Source organism: Mustela nigripes, chromosome 4 (assembly GCF_022355385.1).
Source record: "Mustela nigripes isolate SB6536 chromosome 4, MUSNIG.SB6536, whole genome shotgun sequence".
Taxonomy (NCBI): Eukaryota; Metazoa; Chordata; class Mammalia; order Carnivora; family Mustelidae; genus Mustela; species Mustela nigripes.
In genome coordinates this window covers 70,466,631-70,482,160 of record NC_081560.1, presented here as the reverse complement: position 1 = coordinate 70,482,160, position 15,530 = coordinate 70,466,631, and the positions used below count along the sequence as shown (strand labels likewise).

The following is a 15,530-nucleotide window of genomic DNA, read 5'->3' as shown; positions in this document are numbered from 1 at the left end:
GTGCTACTTCATACAACTGCTTCTCTCTAGGTCTCAGACTACTTTTCCTTCACAGAGTTTCTGCAACCTGATCTTTGGTCATCTAGTTTTATCTGTTATCGTTTATCCAGCAGTCTTAGCTAATGATGAGTGTGACCTGAATCAGTAATTTCACTTGGAGGTTGTAAAATGGTACTTTCTAATCCTACCATGGTCTCTTAACTGATTTTTTAAATACAGCAATATACAAGGAGGGAGACCTTTGCTAGAATCAGCAATTCAATCAAGTAAAAATTCCACGCCTGAAAAAATAATTAGCCATGCAAGAGGAAGATTCTTATTTTAGTAGTTCTCTATGATCTACACTTTAATTGCACACTGGCAAATAAGGATAAAAAAATAACTGTACAATATTTTATGTAAAAATTTTCCCTATAAGACAAAGAGTCGAGGACATATATATGCAAAACCAAAATAATTTATTTGAATCCATCTTTCCTTGAACAAAAATAAAAAATTCAGCATGTCATTTCCTTCAGTGTTTTATGTCTTTTCAAAAAAGCCAATGGTAATTGACAGTCTAGAGAGCAATCTTGCTGTTGTGACAGCCACCCTTATTGTGTGGTACAAATACCAAGAAGGAAGTTTGGGAATAAAATTTTAAAAATTAGTACAATAATTTAATAGTAATGAGAATTAATAAAACAAAACCTGCTGGAAATTTTTACAAATATAAAGTTCCCACATTTGTAAATTAGATAGAATATGCAATGTTGATGAAAGTGAAAGTATAGATTAGAACTAATTGAGCTTTTTAGAGAGACTTGATATGAAAAGAATAATTGGAAAGTCCCTTCTTTTTCTTCCTCTTAGTCACTATGATAAAGACTGTCCACTATTTCCCTACCATCTTCCTCTACAGCACAATGCATTGTGCATATGCTGGAAAACCTTCAGTATAATTTTTATAAATGACTCTATTCTGCATTTGAAAGGAGTAATGAGCAAGAGGTATTGGGCTTGATTTCTTCACTGATTCCAGATGAATATACATTTCCACTGTTTTTCCTCAAAATGTTCCTTCATTATTTCACTCCAATGCACTGGTTTATGAATGCTCACCTGGCAAAGAGATGTTACAAGATATGTAAAATATTCTACAGAGTTCCAGTTCCATAGGTAGAAGAACCTTAAATTCTTTTATTCCTTTCAATACCTGCAAATAATAGAAATTTTTTGAACTAGTTCAAGAAAATTACATTTATAAACCAATAAGTGTAAGGAATAAGCAATCACTAAATTCTGCAGATAATTTCCTTTTGAAAGTAAAGGTTTACTCAAATATCCTGAATTTAAAGATACTAATTGCCAGTCAAGGATTCAAAACAAACTGCCAGGAGCATTTAGTGAGGTCAACAGATAGCATTTAAATAAATGTAGCTACAAGTTCAATATCCAAATAAGTAGCCTGAGTATTAAAACGTGAAAACAGGTCAACTTACCAATTTGTTAAACACCAGTCCAATTAGGTAACAGACACATGCACTAATGAAAGCAACACTGTTAGAATAGTCTAAGAGCCAAAGAAAAGAATTTTGTTGGCTGTCTTTTCTATTTCAGAAGCAACTGTCAAACAGAGGTACAACAAAGCAGAAAGTTATTATTCTTTATCTACAGCTTGTACATTCACTATGGGAAGTGAGGAGGAGAGAAATTCACTAGCCACCTATAATACTGCATTAGTCATACAATTGACCTTTGAGTTTAACTGGACATAAAGAATAAAGCCATAGGCAATCAAGAGAGAAAAAATGGCCTCTACATGTTTAGGGAATATTTAATTATTGAGGAATATTTATTCTACCAAGTACCGCTAGTCTTAATTACAACAAGCAAACAAGAGCTCGCTAAACTATGGAATCCTTAAAAGACAGCCTTATTTAACCTCTATCCCTAGCCCCTAGCAGATAATGTTCTGGAAATGTTTGTAGATTGACTGTAAATAAAATAAGTGTAAAAAGGAAAATTTTAAGAGATTTTAGAGAGAAGGGAACAGTCTTCCAGAGAGAGAAGGAAAAAGAAGGGAAGTTCAGAGAGGGCAGATATTGAAGAATGGAGGTAAAGACAGAGTTCTTAGAAGACAAACACACAGAAGGGAAGCAAGGAAAGATGAGGAGGACAGGGAAGGAGGCGAGCCTAGGCAATGGAGCGAGAGGACGGGTAGTGTGAACTGGGGTTCTCAGGTTGCTGCCCCTCGAGGGAGCGTGTCCTCAAGAACAGTTTTGAATAGCCCTTTATATGCTTGAAAAAGAACATTTCTGCCTTATTTTCAACCTTCCAAGTTTATTTCTAAAATAAAGTTTTATATTCGCAAGAAACTCTAAAGATACTGCTCATGTCTGAAAGCAGTCTAGTTTCAGAGGGTGATTTTCTATTTTAACTTAGAAAATCACTTTTTTTTTTTTTACATGCGAAACCAACCTGATCACTTTATTTTGTGTTCTGAAATTACAGCTGCCATATTCTATAGCTTTGTAAATAAATCAGCATTTCCTTTATTACTGGGAGCTTTAAAAGACAAACCAAGTTTTCATTTGGCTTGTTTACAGTCTAAATTAAAAAAAAAGAAACAGATAATGCAGAATAAATGACATATAGAAAAACACATGAGTTTAAATAGGATAATATTCTTAATTGGGTATAATCTTAAAGTTGGGAAGCAGACATACTCTTAAAATTCTTTCTATTCCTTACATTTAACAACAACAACAAAAACAAATCCCTTCATTTTCTGCTCCAGACGTAAAGAGAGTCAGGTATTATTTTAGAGAGGTATTTTCTTTTTTTTTTTTTAACTGTCATGGAATAATATTTCGCCATTGTGTTCTACTAGATTGATAATATAATTCTTTTAAGATTTTATTTATTTTTTTATTTGAGAGAGAATAGCCTAAGGGAGAGAGGGGCAAAAGGGGAGGGAGAAGGACAAGCAGACTCCGAGGTGCTGAGCAGGAAGCCCTACCTGAGGCTCCTTCCCGGGACCCTGAGATCATGACCTGATATGAAATCAAGAGTAAGATGGTAAACTGACGCAGCCATCCAGGCGCCCCAATAATATAATTCTTTACAACATTTTTTCTTTTCTTTTCAGACCAGAAGTTCCTACCTCTGTCAGGGACTGCTCCTAATGTACCTGACTCCCTTTTCTCCAGGCTCCCTGGGTTAAGAAGAGATGCACTGATGGGGTCCTCTGAGGTGTCCTTAAGCCGTTAAATGAGTGCATATCCGCCCCCCCCACCCCCCCCCCCGCCAAGACTGGGTGCCCTCCCCCTAAGATGATTTCCCATGCAGTCATCCACTGCTGTTATTTTTGGTGTCTATCCAGAGGTGTGCATGAATTACTTCTCTAGAACTGTTTCTTTTGCCAGAGGGGAAGTTCCTGTGTGTGGTTATTGATGTTCTTTTCAAAGTCAATAAATGACAAATAAAGAAATGATGGAAGATGATTTGTGGCAGTTATGCCCGCAGGCAGCTATAGCACAAAAGAGGGAAGTTCATTTCATTATTTCAAAAGGCTGTAGGCTTAGTTTCTCCACGGTGGGGAAGGGAGGGCAACTCCTTAGTGTCAGGCCTGAGCTTAACTGGTAAGTAGTTTCCTGGCTTTGGCCTCAGCTCAGATTTTATCCTCTCTGGCTGGGAGGCCAGTCCTTGCTGTGATTCTGTTCACTTAGAGTAGACTTTGAATCTGTTAAGAGGTTGGATATTTGATGGTGATGGTGACCGTGCTGTGCATGTTTTGTGGGTTTTTTTTTTTTTCTCCTGGTCCTATTCCCAGTGACAGATCATTGGCTCTAAAATCACCACAGTCATGGGAGAATCATCAAGATAACCAAGATGATCAGGCTTGAGAACTGGCCTGAAAATCTCTTTCATATCCAGACTCACTGGGGGTAAATACTAGATTCCAGAGCTCTGCATCTTGTCCACTGGCCCAAGTGCACGACCCTGGAAGATACTTGTGTTTGTCTATTTTTTCCCCTAGAATTATTTTCCATTGGGGAAGTGTGTTCAAATGTACAGAAGCTACAATTTTCTGTTTTGGTATTTTTCTTCTGAGCCTTTCAATAAATTCTGGGGAAAGCTGGGGCTGAATACTTAGCCCCTCCACAATAGTATCACCAAATGCAAGTTCATACTTACTCTGGACAGTCCTGCTGTTGGGCAGGGATGTGCTGAATGACTTCATAAATTGTACTGTGCAAATCCTGTCCTGATACACCATCAGAGGCTGAAACAGACCTACTTGGCATCTAGAAAATGTGGCACATTAAAAACAATTAGCAGAGTAGTAAAGAGTATGTCTACTCTATTGAATAGTTGAAAACAACTGGAAGTAGTAATGATTAGAGAATTAGATCTGTTTATCTTCCCTTCAATGTCCATTTTCTCCTCGCTACAGTTTCCTGCACTTACCCTATGGTAGTTTATGTGGCAGCATAGCTATGAAGTCAGAAGAGAAAAAGCTTGCCAATGCTATCACTTTTTTTTTTCTTCATTTAAGAAAAAATCTGGCAGTACTGTAAAGAAAATATAATAGAAAGAAGAAAATAGCAAAAGAGAAGATACCAGGACAGCTTAGAATCAGAGAGCATATACAATTATCTTTTATATTACATCTCAATTAGCTTTTTGACACTGTTTGCCAATTATATGTGCAAGGATGGTTGAAAAGAAAGAATAATATATAGACAAAAGCCCTCATCACACTGCAAGTTAATATAGACAGTCCCAAGAAATACAGAACACACAAAGGGAGATGTTTGGTTTGAATTCAGTCATGGGCTCTAACTAAAGGCTTGGAAGAATGTGGGAAGCACGGCAGTATATTTCTGCCTGGTAAGCAACAGGTATTTTACTGAAACTGGCATTCATGTTTTATTAACTCCTCCTTCCTTTTATCTGATGATTTTCTTCTTGTAAACACTGCCTTCCAGTTAGTCAGCTGAAATCTGGTTCCCCTCCTCATCCCAGGCTCTTCCAATTTTCAACACACTTCCAACGGATCACTTTCAGTCCTTTGTATTTATAGAGCATCGCCTAGAGGACTCTTTGCCCTTGATAAATCATCTGAAGAATATGTTATCTCATTCCAACTTAATCTGCTACATTGTATTGGAACACCTTAGGCTTGTGTTTTCTTTGGAAACAGTTTCCATTCCACTTGCTAAAGTTCTCATGTGCAGCCTTATGATTCATCCTAACATTTTTGTGTCAAGGAGATTTTGGTTTAGAGTTTGTACAGTTGACCCTTGAACAAACCTGGATTGAACTGCACAGGTCCACTTATACATGGATATTTTTCAATAAATGCAGGACAATACTGTAAATGTGCTTTCTCTTCCTTATGCTTTTCTTAGCATTTTCTTTTCTCTAGCTTACTTTATTATAAGAATACAATATATAATACAAATATACATTAATTGTTGATGTTACTGGTAAGACTTTTGGTCAATAGTAGGCTATTGTAGTTAAGTTTTGGGGGAGTCAAAAGTTATAGGCAGATTTTTAACTGGGTAGCCTTGGCATCCCTAACTCTCATGTTGGTCCAGGGTCAAGTGTACTTGAGATCAACTCTTGAGTTTCTTTGGTATGGGGGTGTTCAGGAGCTATGACAAGAGCAAACTCTAGGTAATAACTAACTTATTCACCTAAGTTCATATCAGAGCTGGCAACAAGTAATAAATTTGTTCATTTCATGCCATTGTTTTCTGTCCAATTCCCCAAAGAGGTACTAAATGGACAGCAAAAAGTACAGCAACTAGACAGAGGAGGAAGATTCCACGTGTTCATGTACCACAAGCTGAGAGATGATTCTTATTTTTAAAACTCAGAAGTTAGTTATTTAATTTATTTTCTTTCTTAACTTCAACTTTGAGATCTTGGCTTTATTATTATTTTTCCTTTTCTTCTCAAAGCCACTGCATTTGGCTGCTAATCTTCACACATAACTGTCATGCTGGCTTCTCCTGGTGCAGGTTCTCCTACACAGGTCCTGCTCCACATCCTTTTCCTTCTGTTGTTGGTGTTGATTTCTTACTTCTTCCCCGTGAAGAATCTTAGCTGATTCCTCAGGAGTTTTCAGCTTAGAAGATGGGCATGGCTCCAAACTGAGTTATTCTACTTATGACAGAAATAAGTAGGACTTCTGATATGTAATCAGAGCACTCATTTCTCTGCCCCAAGTTCTTGAGGATTATAGCATTTTGAACACACAGGTTCCTTCCAGTAACATCTTGAAACTGGGTACTAATTAATCACAAGGTTAAATTTAAAGTTTCTTACATAGATCTCACTCCTTTCTCATGAATTCCTAGGAATAAAAACTGCATTATTTTAAATAAAGAAATTCTTGGCTTCAACAACTCCATTCCAAATCTTACCAGTTCTTCAGTTTCCTTCTCTCCCACTTAAAAGCCACACCTGAGAGGGGGCTTTCTGTTGTGGGTAGAAGCTGTTTGAAATAATTAATCTACAAATATTTGTTTTTGTCTTTTTCACTGTAGAAGTGAAAGGTGAGCCAGTGCTGTTTGAGACTGAATAGGGCAGTGCTAAGCATTGATGGTGGTGTTACCAACGTGCCCTCAGGAGGAGGAAATCCAATCAGTCTCCCTCTATTACTCACATAGCATTTGTGCAAAGTCTGTGGCTAAGAAGATTACTGTATGAACCTTACTCATTGGTAGAACTCACTGAATAGGTGAGGTAACCAATCCCTAATGACAAATAGTTCTTTAAAAAAAAAAAAAAGGAAATAAAAAGGCCCTAAAGCAAGTAGTGTGTTTATGGCCCCTTCCCTAAATGAACTATCTTAGGGAGGAAAGGCAGCAGAGGTGACTGTCCCTACAGAGATCTATAAAAATGCTAATGACCTGATGAGCTCAGAGAACATTCTTTAGGTCTGTTAAACAAAACAGATTGTTTTAAAGACCTTGTCTTTGCAAACTGAAAAATGTTTCAGATGCTGTAAAGGCCCCCCTTCTCAGGTCTCAAGCACCTTGAGGATGACAAATAAAGATGTGTACTTGCATACTTTGGGTTTATATGGTACCTTTCTACTGAAGAGCATAAGAGTATGATTAAGGGTATGATCAATTGTCTATGCAAGCTATGAGGGGAAGGGAAGGGAAAGTGAGGAACAGAAAGGGCTAATCAGTGAAGTGACAGGCTGTAGCCATCAAGGGGATGCAGAATGATTTAAATAAGGGTCCCCTGGTCCCCTATCTGTTCAGTTCTCTTAATTTCAACCTAGTTAGTTCTCTCTTTGCTGAGCTTACCAGGTAAAAAAATGTTTACGAATTAGTGTAACTTCCTAATTCGTGTTAGCCTTACTTATAAAGGCCAAGAAAGATGCTTTATTTAGCTCCTCAGATCTGGCGACATCATTCACTACAGAGCAAGTGAACTCTGCTGAGGGTAGCACAGCCATTCGACCACACTGCCCGAGCGCTTAACTGAAGGCCGCTTACACCTCTGGTTAATCAGCCACTAGGAAAACCAACCCTGGGAACACCAGAAGCATCTGGAAAAGCAACAAATTCATATATTCCGAAGTCATCCAGAGCATCTTCATGGCCTGAAATGTAAAACAAATACTACTTACAAATCAAATGTCTCAAACTACTATTGTAGCTTTTTTTAAGGCTTTGTAAAACTTATCTTTATTGTTGCTTCAAGTGGTATGAGTATCAACCAATTTAAGGTTTCCTAATCCCCTACAGTCATATTGCCATTAAACAGTGTTAGAAATCACTCCTTCCGAAGCTGAGAATTGAAACTGACTTGGGACAATTATTCTTAAAGCCTGATGTGGGAACGGCGTATTCTATATGCAAATGAACGCGTGTGGGCAGGCTTGTCCCTTGTAACTCTCAGTTACCAAAGAGCATACCGAGGTTTTTCATCCTGGGAGTCACAGCATCTCTTAACTACACATAATATGTACTGTACCCTGCCAGATCTAAAACAGATACCATCAGAACTAATAAGAATATGTAATTAAATACAGCTGCCCATGGGTCCAAAATATAATACAAGGCAATATCGAAATCACCCAAACTGTTATCTGTAAAATGATGGGAGTGGAGTGGTTGGGAGGAACAAGATGGTCTCTGGGGCTTGGTAAGAGGAAGCAGACCCACATTCACGAAGCATCCAGGCATATTAGGCACTCCACCCACAACATTGTATTTAATTCTCACAGCAACCTAGGTGTATGTGTTTGGCTAGGGGAGGTAGTTATTATCTTTATTATGTAGATGAGGAAGCTGAGGTCAGGAAAAATTAGTTTTCTCAAGGTGACATTGGGGAAAAGTAGCATATACGGCACTGAAACCCAGCTCCATGTGACCCCCAGTCCTGAGTTAAAGCCCCATTGTTAGCTTAACAACAACTCTGTAGGGAGTCCCTAGCGAATGTCAATGAGGGACACTGCTGGGGACAAAGCAGCAGCAAAACTGTCAAAGCTCCCCTTTCCTCTTCTCCCTGGGCTGGCACTGCCCACGTTGTATCTGCTTTAGGAATGAATAAATTGAGAGGGTCCTGGACATTTTCAAAATAATACAAGGATCAATGGATTAGGATTCAAAAGAACTCAGTGATGGTGGGCAAGTGACTTAATCTCCAAGCTTTGGTTCTCTTGCCTGTAAAACGGAGTTGAGTGCCTTTATAGACTTGCATGACTTAGATAAAACCAATATACTTTGTAGAGTGAAGGCAATATTCAAAGGTAAGATACTGTATTATATCAATATTAGATTACATGAATTCTCTTTTATCAATAGTACATTATATGTAATAATTAATATCAACAATATTAATTTATATACATTAACACTGATATTAGTCTCTTTCAGCATGGCCATTACCTGAAAATGTTTGAGCTTTCCTGTATTCTGTTTCTGGCCTGAAAAGACAAATGGGCATTTCTGTCAGTGAAAACAATTGAGGAAAAAGCATTCAGGAAAAAATTATTTTTGTAGAAACATATGCATTACCTGCCTTCTAGCTTCTGTTTTATAACTAAAACCAAAAGAAAAAAAAAACATAATAAGGTACTTTTTAGTACACATATAAAATAATTTGTAAATTTCCTTTCTAATTTTAACCCACCTTTGTAGGGTTGATATTTTTTCCACAGGAAGAGAAGACACATGGATATAATCAAAAAGAGTGATATTCCAGTTATACTTGCTAAGGGAGACAATGATCTCCCTTTTTGTGCAAGCTTCTCCAGTCCTAAATAAAAAGACATATTTTAATATTTTTATTAAAGATCAATAATAAATTACTATAGAGTTTGATTTGTTTATGCTTTATCTGGGGACATTACTGGACCTATATATTATATATTATTTCTTTTGTGTGTGTGTATGTTTGTGTGTGGAGACAGAGAGAGAGAGAGAGAGACAGGGTGTTAGCAAGCGAGAATGAGAAAGTCCAAGCAGAAGGAATGCACTTATTAGAAAACACAGCCATTTGACCACAATGGCCCAAACTCTCTAAGGATATTTGTGGTTGGGAATGTGGTAAGCTACCGGGGATAATACTAATGTGTTGTACTAGAGGTAGCAAATAGCTTACGTCTTACTTTCCAACAGTGTTCACTGTGTTCACTGCCATTAACTTACATCTGTTTGATCTCATTGTATAAAACATCCCCAGTTGTTGAGTTGTTCTCTTTCCTTCCACCTCACTCATTCAGTATAATTCAGGTACACGGAATTTCCAGGCAGGTAATACGTTATTAAAGTACCAGAGGGGAGGTGTTTACTTCAAACACACTCCACTAATTTTTTTTTTAAAGATTTTATTTATTTATTTGACAGAGAGCGATCACAAGTAAGCAGAGAGGCAGGCAGAGAGAGGAGGAAGCAGGCTCCCCGCGGAGCAGAGAGCCGATGCGAGGCTCGATCCCAGGACTCTGGGATCATGACCTGAGCCGAAGGCAGAGGTTTTAACCCACTGAGCCACCAAGGCGCCCCCACTCCACTAATTTTTGACCAAAAAAGAAATTTTAATTCCTAAAATGGAATATGTGTGATTGTCAATAAAATATTTGAAGTCCCACATTGTAACTAGAATTCACTTTGCTTTACAAGTCATTTCTTTTAATATTCCTATATATTTTACTTATATATATTTTATTAGAATTCCTATAATATTCCTATATAATTTTTCAGTTTTGTTAGTTTAATAATCCATAAAGCAAGTCAAGTACTAAAAAAAAAAACCCCAAAAAAACCAAACTGCTCTTTGCTGTGCAGACTTTTCTGAACCAGGTCTCCCAGGGATGTGGGGAGCCCCCCACAGCAGCCCTGCCACTGCCACTTCAAGGCCCAAGACCCACAAATAACAAGGGGAAGCCCAGTCCTCCAGGGGAGGAAGTTCAGCTGGGCAGACAGGGCTGATGATATGCCAGAGAAGCCCTCAGGGGCCCAGGAATCCCTCTGACAGAAAGTCCAAGTCTCAGAAGGTGGAAGGTGGCCTGCTGGTGGGTGGTCAAGGGGCAGTGGGGGTCAGGTGGGGTCAGGGCCAGTGGCAGCCCTGTGAACTATATAAAATATGGGGTAATAGCTAACATCTGCCTAGTGCTTATAATACATCAAACTCTGTTCTAAGACTGTATGATATATATAACCCATTGAATGTTTGCAGCAATCAATAAGGAAGTATTATTATCATCTTACAGACGAGGAAGCTGAGCCTTGCCCAAGGTCACTCAGCTAATAAGTGGGCAGAGGCCACATGTGGCCCAGGCTCTCGATACTTTGTGCTGCCTCCCTTTGATGTTATTTTTTTTTTTTAGAAGATTTTATTTATTTACTTGAGAGAGAGAGAGAGAGAGAGCAAGAGAGATAGCACACAAGTCCGTGGGAGGGACAGAGAGAGAGAGAGAGGGAAAAGTAGGCTCCAGGCTGAACAGGGACCCTGGGATCAGGACCTAAGCCTAAGCTGAAGGCAGTTGCTTAACTGACTAAGCCACCCAGTGCCCCCCTTTGATGCTATTTAAAACCAACAAATGGCTACCTTAACACCTCTTTTAGACTATATATTTAGTCACAGAATTAATCTATATAGTGGGAAGTAGTTGTGACCTGCAGCTACTGTGAGTAATAGATGTCTTCCATAAATCATGTGAATCAGGTATTCATTTGGAAATGAATTGTGGAGGTTGCCTGTCCCAGTCCAGCTTTATGTGGGAATGAATGTCATGGGATATTTCTTCCATCTTAGAGTGGTGAAAAAAGCCTGGATAAACCTGGGTACAGTAAAGAACTTGGTGGCCACCCAGCTCTGCAATAAATATCCAGGTGGTACTGTGTTGTCTTCCCCAATAAAGGCTCTGCTGAGGTCTCTAGCAACAAAGAGTTGTATACAACTGTGTTGTATACAACTGTGGCTGTATACATATTCTCATGGCTATCTAGAACACTTCCATCTTTTAATCTTCCCAGAATCTTCACATGATATAATATAGATCAGACATGACAAATTACAGTTAAAAAGTCATGGGAATCATATTATCTCTTCTAATGTTCTCATACAATGCTGTTCACATATTCCCCTTAAGTCCTTAAGAGTTAAGCAAGGTTGTTTTTGCATTATCAAAAATATTTACTATCTCTGATGGGAAGTTTATAAATTTCTGATACATATTCAGAGAACTGTATTCTTTTTTTTTTTTTTTAAGATTTTATTTATTTATTTGACAGAGATTGCAAGTAGGCAGAGAGGCAGAGAGGAAGAGAAGCAGGTTCCCTGCTGAGCAGAAAGCCCAATGCAGGTCTTGACCCAGGACCCTGAGATCATGACCTGAGACAAAGGCAGAGACTTTAACCCACTGAGCCCCAGGCACCTCCAGAGAACTGTATTCTTAAAATGTCCTTTCTGTAGGATGACTATACTGGTGCATTATTTATTGCTTTTTTCCCCCTCTTTTTAAGATTTTACTTATTTATTTGACAGAGAAAGAGCTCACAAGTAGGCAGAGAGAGAAAGGGAAGCAGGCTCCCCACTGAGCAGAGAGCCCAATGCAGGGCTTGATCCCAGGGCCCTGAGATCATGACCTGAGCCTAAGGCAGAGGCTTAACCCACTGAGCCACCCAGGCACCCCGCATTTATTGCTTTTAAACACATTTTAAATTAAACTCAAACTTTGGGTGGAAGAAATAAATGCAGTGCAAATTGGTTTAAAATGAATGAGAATAGTGATTTTGGGTTCTAGATCTCCACTAGAATATCAAGAAACTTATTAGAAAGATTATTTTTCCTTCTTTTCTTTGTTAAAAATTTATCCACTGTTGGAAAGCTGACCTTTTAGCTTAAACTACTTTTGCATTTGGGTGATCTCTTTGTGAGGTTTAAGCCTTTCTTCAGATACTCCACTACTACCTGAAGGGTTTGTTCTTTCTAAAGAGCTGGGCATCGGGCGCCTGGGTGGCTCAGTGGGTTAAGCCGCTGCCTTCGGCTCAGGTCATGATCTCAGGGTCCTGGGATCGAGGCCCGCATCGGGCTCTCTGCTCAGCAGGGAGCCTGCTTCCTCCCCTCTCTCTCCCTGCTTGTAATCTCTCTCTGTCAAATAAATAAATAAAATCTTTAAAAAAAAAAAAAAAAGAGCTGGGCATCACTGGGTGAGCCATTTGACTCTGACGGCCTTGATTCTCACACTAGTAAAATGAGGAGGTTAGAGTGAGAGGCCTTTTAGTTCTCTTTCTTCTCTAACATTCTAGAATTTGAGGCAGCCAGAGAGTTTTACATGAAGTAATACTTCTTATCTTAAAAAATGTGTCTAGGGGCACCTGGGTGGCTCAGTGGGTTAAAGCCGCTGCCTTCGGCTCAGGTCATGATCTCAGGGTCCTGGGATTGAGCCCCACATTGGGCTCTCTGCTTGGCGGGGAGCCTGCTTCCTCCCTCTCTCTCTCTCTCCCCACCTGTTTCTCTACCTACTTGTGATCCCTGTCTGTCAAATAAATAAATAAAATCTTAAAACAAAAACAAAAAATGTGTCTAATTCTTATCTAGTTTGCCTAATACTAGTAGAGCTATATCAGCTTTCTTTTGGCTATTTGTATAGTTTATCTGTTCATCCTTTTATTTTCAATCTTTCAGTATCCTTACATATAAGATGTATATCTTATAAGAATCAAATTGTATTTTTTTGCATCAAATAGTATTTTTTTAATCCAATTTGATAATATTTGTCTTTTGGTTGGGATACTTAGTACATTAGCATTTAATGGAATTACTAATAAATTTGATTTAGTTGACAATCATCATGTTTTCTATATTTCCTCTACTTTTATCTCTCTTGTTTTAATTCGGATTAATCAGGATTTCATTTTATTCCTCTTTTCTTCTCTAGCTACTCATTAGTTGTACATTTTTCTCTGTCTCTTAGACTTCGAGGATTAAAAAAAATTAATCAAAATTAATACTTTTACTGCTTGCCACTTCCTCTGGCTTCCACAATACAAAAGTAAGTTCCATATTAAAGATGAGAAAGCTAAGACTTCAGGATACAAAGTTGAACTCAATAATGTTTGACTATAATTCTATGTTCTTTCCACCACTTCCACCTGATCATTATGTAAGAAACAGAAGTCTTTCCACTCACTAAGCCCAAATCTACTCAGTTCTACCAACTGAAATTACAACAAATAAATAAAATCTTTTTCTGCACAATGCCTTCTCAGTTGTTTATTGAAACTCTCATATCTCCCCTGAGAATTCTCTTCTTCAGAGTTAACATCCCCAGATGGGTTATTGTTTTTTGTGTGACTGATTTCCACATTCTCTACTGTCCTAGAGTTAGAATTTTAGAAACCCAACAAAAGCTAATCTATTTTATTTCTAAAATAAAATTCAGAAGGACCCATACTCTGGTGTGGTTGTCAATAAGATAAAGGCAAATAGAATACTCTCTTGAAACACCACTAGAGATAGAAAAGCAATGCAATAAAGAAGAAATACTAAATAACAGAATGGCATAATTTAAGATATAGTATATGATTTGGATACCACTTTTAGCAAATAAATATCCAATATTAAAATAAAAACTAGCCAATTTTCAGATATACACACTTAAATGTATAAGCATTATATGTATATAAAACAAAATGTACATTTGTTTCCCACTTATTTGCTACAGATATAGCATATCAGTAATAATGTAAATAATTTTAAAAAATTAAAGTAACATTTACTAGGTACAGACAAAGAAATAAGTCTCAGAGAAACTAAAGTATTTGTCAGGAAGTCATAAAACTAAGATAGAACATAGGTTTTTTCCTACTGCAAGTTCAATTTTTTCCTGTTAACTCATGGTCAAGAGAATGGTTTTGTAATACAGGTAGGCTCCTATATATCCAGTTTTACCTCTAACCTTTTCTGATACCACACTTGGTGTGTTTTACCTCTTTCACTTGCTGATAGTCAGAGTGCCTTCACTAAAATTCCCAACTCCACAAAAAAAGTATCCAGTGATGGGATGCCTGGGTGGCTCAGTTGGTTAAGCAGCTGCCTTCGGCTCAGGTCATGATCCCAGGATGCTCCTTGCTCGGCAGGGAGCCTGTTTCTCTCTCTGCCACTCTGTCTGCCTGTGCTCACTCGCTCTCTCTCTGACAAATAAATAAATAAAATCTTTAAAAAAAGAAAAAAGTATCCAGTGCTAATTTATTCTTGCCAAGTTTCTGCTATGTACTTTACCATGAGAAAAACTACAGAAAAGCATTTTGGTATAGTCTCATTTGTTTTCCCCCTTAAGCCTGAAAATAGGCTAATAATTATTATTTCCAAGTACTTCTCATTCTAATGGTGAAGTTACATTCCTGCATACAACAGCTCTTTGCCAGGAACTTCTGTGATTCTGAAGCTCAGCTATTGGTTTACCATGCAATGATTGGACATCTTCCATTTTAATAAGACATCTTCTTGCCTCTCCTCCATTTTTAACTTTTTGGCCCTCCCCCCACTTTTAAAAGATTTTATTTATTTATTTGACAGAGAGAGAAACAGCAAGACAGGGAACACAAGAAGGGGGAATGACAGAGAAAGAAGCAGGCTTCCCACTGAGTAGGGAGTCCCAGGACCCTGGGATCATGAACGGATTTGAGGGCAGATGCTTAACAACTAGCTACCCAAGTACCCCAACTTTTGTTCCTTTTGATTTGTGTTTCCTAAAATGATTGAATTTGCACATTCTGTCCTACAGAGGATCTTGCTTATTCTTTTTACTATTACTTCCTTATCTCTCTAATTAATTAACTAATTAATTATTATTTTTAAGTAGTCTCCATACCCAACATGGGACTCAAAGCCATACCCTGAGATCAAGAGTTGCATCCTCCACTGACTGAGCCAGCCAGGCACCCCTACTTCCTTATCTCTTCAAGACTCCTTCCTCATTGCTTTCTTGTCTCTTTTCCTCTTGGCCCCTGTTAGCTCTACATCAGAGAACCACCCTGTAGTGACCAGTGTCTGTACCCCCATACCTT

The 15,530-nt window shown here is 38.1% G+C and overlaps 1 protein-coding gene across 9 annotated transcripts in view; it reads right to left on the bottom strand.

Annotated features, from left to right (window-relative positions):
* Window positions 1-441: 441 nt before the first annotated feature.
* Window positions 442-15,530, bottom strand: part of HEPACAM2 (HEPACAM family member 2) — a 43,892-nt gene continuing 28,803 nt past the window's right edge. For 2 of the 9 annotated variants that reach the window (XM_059396845.1, XM_059396847.1), the window contains exons 5-9: window positions 9,148-9,273; window positions 9,033-9,057; window positions 8,904-8,941; window positions 7,539-7,612; window positions 4,176-4,289 (exon numbers count right to left, since the gene is read on the bottom strand). In XM_059396845.1, coding sequence (XP_059252828.1) covers window positions 4,176-4,289; window positions 7,539-7,612; window positions 8,904-8,941; window positions 9,033-9,057; window positions 9,148-9,273 — 377 coding nt within the window. The other 7 variants (XM_059396844.1, XM_059396843.1, XM_059396846.1 and 4 more) reach the window with 7 other exon arrangements.